General features: G+C 36.8%; 1 protein-coding gene across 1 annotated transcript; it reads left to right on the top strand.

The window, feature by feature from the left end:
* Positions 1-390: 390 nt before the first annotated feature.
* LOC120460901 (serine/threonine-protein kinase NIM1) lies at positions 391-6,869 on the top strand. The gene is made up of 4 exons (XM_039648917.2): positions 391-766; positions 2,465-2,779; positions 4,366-4,634; positions 6,108-6,869. Exons 1-4 carry the CDS (start codon positions 697-699, stop codon positions 6,867-6,869), a joined length of 1,416 nt encoding a protein of 471 aa, XP_039504851.2. The 5' UTR covers positions 391-696.
* The last annotated feature ends 536 nt before the right edge of the window (positions 6,870-7,405 follow it).

Here is a 7,405-nt window from a genome sequence, read left to right as displayed (position 1 = left end):
ACATATATTATGTAAACAAAGACTTTTATTTTGGATGTGATAAATCGTGATTAATCGTTTGACAGCCCTACTATAAACATAATAGAACACTACAGCAACCACTTGGAATACACTAGAAACACCCTAGCAACCACTAAGTGGTACCCACCACTCAGAACACATTACCAAGCAGAAATCCATAGCAACCGACTACTGTATAGACAACTTAAAACATTCTATCAAAAATGTAACATTGTAGCAACTGCATAGCAACACCCTAGAAACCACCTAACAATATTGTAGCAACCTCTTGGCAACCACATAGCAGTTTAAAGGTGCAAAACTAGTTTAAAAAAAATGGAGCCAGACACACAAACCTAGTTTCCACTTGCACGTGGAGCGAGTGACAGACAGCTGGACGCTGTAATCTCACGGCTGGAGGGGTCAGAAGTGGGTCAGCTGTCTGTAGGTGAGTGTGTGAGACAGGATTACACACACATGATCAAGCATTACGGAGAGGGAACGGCACTCTGCACGACCAGAGCGAGCGGATCATGTCTGTTCGTTGCGATGAACTTTAATGAATAATACTATAGTCTGGAGATCTGCAGACATATGATAAACAATATTGGCAACCTGGAACTTTACATGGACAGATGGGTAAACTGAAGACGCATTCGGACTGACACTGTGAGGAGAAACCAGAAGACGTAGAGGATGTTTTTAAATAAGAAGAGCGGCACTTTACATCCCAAAAATGGGAAAAATGGGAGAGCGCAGGTTCTGTGTGAGTTGTGAAACTATTTAAAATCCTGAACGGTCTTATCTGCAGATTTTATTGATGTTATTGCTGAGATGTTGCTCTGCAAACTTTATGGAGGTCTCCTAAAAATATTTAGTAGAGATAAGTATACACTCTAAATAATGCTGGGTTGTTTGGACCCAAATTTGGGTACAATATGGACAAACCCAGATGTTGGGTTAAAAATGTAATTTAAACATTAAACCCAATGGAGTTTGTCTACATTTGACCCAAAGATGGGTTAAAACAACCCAGCATTTTTTAGAGTGTACACTCTAAAAAATGCTGGGTTGTTTTAACCCAATTTTGGGTCAAATATGGACAAACCCGAAATGTTGGGTTAAAAATGTAATGTAAAAATTTAACCCAACGGCTGGGTTAGTCCATATTTGACCCAAAGTTGGGTTAAAACAACCCAGCATTTTTTAGAGTGTACAGTCTAAAAAATGCTGGTTTGTTTCAACCCAAATTTGGGTCAAATATAGACAAACCCAAATGTTGGGTTAAAAATGTAATTAAAAAATGTACACTCTAAAAAATGCTGGGTTGTTTTAACCCAATTTTGGGTCAAATATGGACAAACCCAAAATGTTGGGTTAAAAATGTAATGTAAAAATTTAACCCAACGGCTGGGTTAGTCCATATTTGACCCAAAGTTGGGTTAAAACAACCCAGCATTTTTTAGAGTGTACAGTTGAAGTTGGGTTAAAATTTAAAATGACATTTTTGTGCATATTTGACCTAAATTTGGTTTCGAACAACCCAGGATTGTTTAGAGTGTAGTAGTCGCCTTTTTATTCAGATGCTTCTCCTGAGAAAAAGATCCCAGTACACTCTAAAAAATGCTGGGTTGTTTTAACCCAATTTTGGGTCAAATATGGACAAACCCAAAATGCTGGGTTAAAAATGTAATGTAAAAATTTAACCCAACCGGGTTAGTCCATATTTGACCCAAAGTTGGGTTAAAATAACCCAGCATTTTTTAGAGTGTAATCAACTCGACAAATCTGCTTATAATCACTGTACACTCTAAACAATGCTGGGTTGTTTTAACCCAAATTTGGGTCAAATATGGACAAACCCAAATGTTGGGTTAAAAGGGTAACTTAAAATTTTAACCCAACTTCAACTTTGAACTGTACATTTTTAACCCAACATTTGGGATTGTCCATATTTGACCCAAATTTGGGTTGAAATAACCTAGCATTTTTATAGAGTGTAATACTTTAAGGGAGACTTTCTAGTTCTCATTTATGTTTCATTTAAGTATAAACTTTGATGCACTCTAAAAAATGCTGGGTTATTTCAAACCAAATTTGGGTCAAATATACACTCTAAAAAATGCTGGGTTGTTTTAACCCAATTTTGGGTCAAATATGGACAAACCCAAAATGTTGGGTTAAAAATGTAATGTAAAAATTTAACCCAACGGCTGGGTTAGTCCATAGTTGGGTTGGGTTAAACCCAAAGTTGGGTTAAAACAACCCAGCATTTTTTAGAGTGTAGACTGGACAAACCCAAATGTTGGGTTAGAAATGTAATTTAAAAAAAATGACATTTGAAAGTGAAAGTTGAAGTTGAATTACATTTTTTAACCCAACATTGTTTAGAGTGTATAGCAAAATTGCATTGATTTCCATAAGAAACACCTGAGATGTTAAAGAGATCTCGTTCTCCGTACAGGGAAGGTGGCCAAGCAGACGATGCCCTCTCACCAGAAAGAGCTCGTGCCTCAGCTGGCCTGGGTGGAGGTCGCACAAATAACGAAGAAGAAGAGGACGAGAGGTCAAGCACTGGGCAGAAAGCCTGCATCCGTGAGCCCAGAGGTCACCGTGAGGCAGACGCTCTTCGAGAGAGCCGTCTGTGACCTCGGACACCAGGAGAAGCTCGTGGATGACCTGACCTTCGACACAAGGGTCGGCTTCTACGAGCTGTGTGGGGTAATAGGCAGCGGAAACTTCTCCCAGGTCAAACTCGGCATTCACCACCTGACCAAAGGTGAGACACGCTTTCTGAGAAGAATTTGTTCTGTTGCTGCATTCGAAATCCATTCAAAACAGTGTGTGAGTGTGAGATTATAATTAATCCAGAAGATTATGATTAATCTCTTTCAGGATGAGTTCATTTCCATCATCCCCAAGACACATGTCTTGTTTTAATCAGTGTCCACCTCACCTGTTCAGCAACAAAACACATCAACATGTTTCTCAGTGTATATTTGAGACTGTATGAGATTATAGTTTGAATATCCCTTTTCTTTGCATGACACACTGACATTACAGTACAGATTGATAGACAAACTAGGAAGTTTTTAATTTTCGTTATACAAGCTGTTCAAACATTGCCAATAAAAAGTGGTTATAACATGAAAATTCTTACATATAGTCCATTTAAAAAGTAAAAATATTAAAAACACCTCTTCTATGATGAAAGTTTAAAGTTTCTTATGTAAATTAAAATGTAAATTATATTTTATTAGTTACACTAAAATTCTGGGATGTTTTTACCCAATTTTTGGTCAAATATGGACAAACCCAAATGTTGGCTTAAAAATGTCCTTAAAATTAAAGTTAAATTTGGGATCAATTACATTGTTAACCCAACATTTGGGTTTGTGCATATTTGACCCACATTTGGGTTGAAATAACCCAGCATTTTTTAGAGTGAAATGAAACATAAATGAGAACTCTAAACAATGCTGGGTTGTTTCAACCCAAATTTGGGTCAAATATGTACAAACCCAAATGTTGGGTTAAAAAATGTACAGTTGAAGTTGAGTGAAAGCTGAAGTTGGGTTATAATTTTAAATGACATATTTAACCCAACATTTGGGTTTGTGCATATTTGACCCAAATTTGGGTTGAAATAACCCAAATGAGAACTCTAAATAATGCTGCGATGTTTCAACCCAAATTCGGGTCAAATATGGACAAACCCAAATGTTGGGTTAAAAAATGTACAGTTGACGTTGAGTGAAAGTTGAAGTTGGGTTATAATTTTAAATGACATATTTAACCCAACATTTGGGTTTGTGCATATTTGACCCAAATTTGGGTTGAAATAACCCAAATGAGAACTCTAAATAATGCTGCGATGTTTCAACCCAAATTCGGGTCAAATATGGACAAACCCAAATGTTGGGTTAAAAAATGTACAGTTGACGTTGAGTGAAAGTTGAAGTTGGGTTATAATTTTAAATGACATATTTAACCCAACATTTGGGTTTGTGCATATTTGACCCAAATTTGGGTTGAAATAACCCAAATGAGAACTCTAAATAATGCTGCGATGTTTCAACCCAAATTCGGGTCAAATATGGACAAACCCAAATGTTGGGTTAAAAAATGTACAGTTTAAGTTGAGTGAAAGTTGAAGTAGGGTTATAATTTTAAATGACATATTTAACCCAACATTTGGGTTTGTCCATATTTGACCCAAAGTTGAGTTAAAACAACCCAGCACAGAGAATACGGAAAAACGCATATAAAAATTTTGGACTCAAGTGTGCAAGGGTCTTTAATGTATTGAATAAAGTTTATTGTGCATTTTCTCCCGATACTCTCTTGTATTCCTCTCTCTGTCAGAAAGGGTTGCTGTTAAGATCCTTGATAAGCTGCGTTTGGACAAGAGCTCACAGAGGCTCTTCCCGTCGGAGATCCTCAGCATGGAGAGACTCTCACATCCCAACATCGTGCGTCTGTATGAGGTGGTGGAGACGTTTCGCAGGCTTCATCTGGTGATGGAGTACGCAGGCGGAGGAGAACTGTTCTCCAGGATCGCCACCAGAGGACGCTTGTCTGATCTGGAGAGTAAACTGGTCTTCTCTCAGATACTGTCTGCTGTGAAACACATGGTAAGAGCACATGTGCTGATGACCACCGCAGTGTTCAAACTTTATACGTTTAAACGTTAAAGTGGCTAAACTTGATTTATTTAAACTAACTTTATTTTCATACTATACACAGCCACAGTCTAGCCCTTCAAACAAGCAGTTATTTCCGTCATGAAATAAAAACATTTAAAAGGTAATTGCGGGAAAAAAATTCTCGCAATTGCAAGTTTATATCTTGTAATTCTCTCTCTCTTTTTTTTTTTTTTTGCAATTTGGACTTTATTTCTTGTAATTGCGAGTTTATATCTTGCAATTATTACTTTTTTCCACAATTATGACTTTTTTTTCACAATTGACTTAGTTCCTAGTTTATACCTTGCAATTTAGACGTGACTTCTCGCAATTGCATGTTTATATCTTGCAATTCTGACTTTTGATTTTGCAATTATGACTTTTTTTCTCACGATTGCGAGTCTATGTCCTGCATTTCGGATTTTTTTTCTCCAAATTGCATGTTAAAATCTCACAATTCTAACTTTTTTCTTGCAAATTTTGACCTTTTCTCGCAATTGCGAGTCTATATCTTGCAATTATGATTTTTTTTCTGCAATTATGACTTTTTTTTGGCAATTGAATTTTTTCTCGTAATTATGACTTTTTTTTTCTCGTAATTGCATGTTTAAAGCTCGCAATTCTACCGTTTTTCCTTGCAATTGTGAGTTTTTATCTTGCAATTCAGATTTTTTTTCCCACAATCATGACTTTTTTCTCCGCAAATATTACTTCTCGCAATTTTGACTTTTTTCTCGAAATTGCAAGTTTATATCTTGCATGACTTTTGTTTTTGCAATTATGACTTTTTTTCTCGCAATTCAGAATTTAAAACAGGCAATTGCGAATTTAAGCTATATATGACTTAATAACTAGAAATTGCAAGTTTACATTACACAATCCTGAGAAAAAAGGGTCAGAATGGCAAGCTAAAAAAGCAAATTACTTTTAAAATAACATTTTTTTTTTTTTAGTTTATTCATTGCCGGAAACAAGCTACCATAAGCATTAGCTTTTTTTATTTGTATTAGTCCCCCATAGTTGTATTATTATTAGGGCTGTGCAAAAATTAATTGCGATTAATCGCATCCAAAATAAAAGTCTGTGTTTACATAATATATTTGTGTGTGTGCTGTATATAATTATTTTGTATATATAAATATGCATGTATATATTTAAGAATTATTTGCGCTTAAATTCTGTGTGTATATATATATAAATACATAATCTATATTATATAAATATAAATATTTTATATATGAATAACACATTTTCTTAAATATATACATGCATGTGAGTGAATTTATATGTACAAAATTATTATATACAGCACACACAAATATATTATGTAAACACAGACTTTTATTTTGGATGCGATTAATCGCAATTAATTTTTGCACAGCCCTAATTATCATTATTATTATTATTATTTTTCCTCTTCAGCATGACAACAACATCATCCACCGCGACCTGAAGGCTGAAAATATCTTCTACACCACCACTTACTGCATCAAGATTGGCGACTTTGGTTTCAGCGCTGAATGCAAACCCAGCGATATTCTCACCACTTTCTGCGGCTCTCCGCCCTACGCGGCCCCTGAACTCTTCCGGGACAGGGGTTACATCGGACCTCCGGTGGACATTTGGGCTCTGGGAATCCTGCTGTACTTCATGGTGACGGCCACGTTCCCCTTTAAAGGCTCCAGCCTGAGAAGACTGTGCTTCAGTATCCTCAGGGGTTCCTACGCCATTCCCGATTACGTCCCTGTGGTCTGCCAGTGTGTTATTAAGGGAATGCTGAGGCTCGTTCCCACAGACCGCATTTCCCTGTCGCAGATCATGTCCAGTGCTTGGCTAAGAGGAATTGAGTATCCACAGGCGTACCCACCTGCTTCTCCCACTCCTGCGCACCTGGCCGACCCGTCACGAACACTTTCCAGTGATGAACGGTCGGTCAAGCTCGCGCTGGAGGATCTGGGCATCACCGAAGCTCACCTGAGGAACAATGTGGTGTTGGACTGCCGTAGCCCGCTGACAGGGGTTTACCGGATACTTCTGCACCGAAACCAGAGGAGCGGATCCGGAGAATCCACGGGGTTCACAACTCTCTGTCACTCCAACACACACCTCGGCAAGAGATGCTGGTCTCACCCTGCAACCATCCGCAGGCAAGAAGAGCAGTCCGCATTGTGTGCCATCCTATAGACAACATGAAGGAACAAACAGAGAAAGATGATTGATTAGTTCGGTCTGTTTTTCTTCTTCTTGTTGTTGAACATTGTAAAGTCTTAAAGAGCTATTTAAAGTGTTTAAGTGTTCATTAATTGCAAGCCAAGCTAAATGAATACATTTTAATTAGTGCTGCGCAACGATTAATCGCATCCAAAATAAAATATTTACATAGCTAATATTTGTGTGTGCATAATTATTTTGTAGCCTTTATATAAATACAAACACATGTATATATTTAAGATGAATTCAAATGTGTTATTAATATATGAAATATTATAATATTTATCTAAATTATTGAAAGTCTATACAAACAAATATTTCTTAAATACAGCATGCATGTGTGTGTATTTATATAGGCCTATGCAAAATCCACAGTACAGTGAATGCGATTAATCGTTGCCCAGCACTAATTTTAATATGTGTTGGGGCATAATGATAATAAGAACAGCATTGACAGTAAGACGGTTGAGTTTTACTGTATATAATTTGATAATTTTTTTAATAAGAAT

This window comes from Pimephales promelas, chromosome 5, assembly GCF_988280905.1.
Source record: "Pimephales promelas chromosome 5, fPimPro1.hap1.1, whole genome shotgun sequence".
Taxonomy (NCBI): domain Eukaryota; kingdom Metazoa; phylum Chordata; class Actinopteri; order Cypriniformes; family Leuciscidae; genus Pimephales; species Pimephales promelas.
This window is presented reverse-complemented; position numbering and strand designations above follow the sequence as displayed.

Bases quoted from the DNA above. Each gene is read 5' to 3' on its own strand.
- LOC120460901 (XM_039648917.2), top strand. From the start codon at position 697: ATGTTTTTAAATAAGAAGAGCGGCACTTTACATCCCAAAAATGGGAAA. The intron at 2,780-4,365 runs GTGAGACACGCT...TCTCTCTGTCAG, and splicing joins CATTCACCACCTGACCAAAG to AAAGGGTTGCTGTTAAGATC. The intron at 4,635-6,107 runs GTAAGAGCACAT...TTTCCTCTTCAG, and splicing joins TGTCTGCTGTGAAACACATG to CATGACAACAACATCATCCA.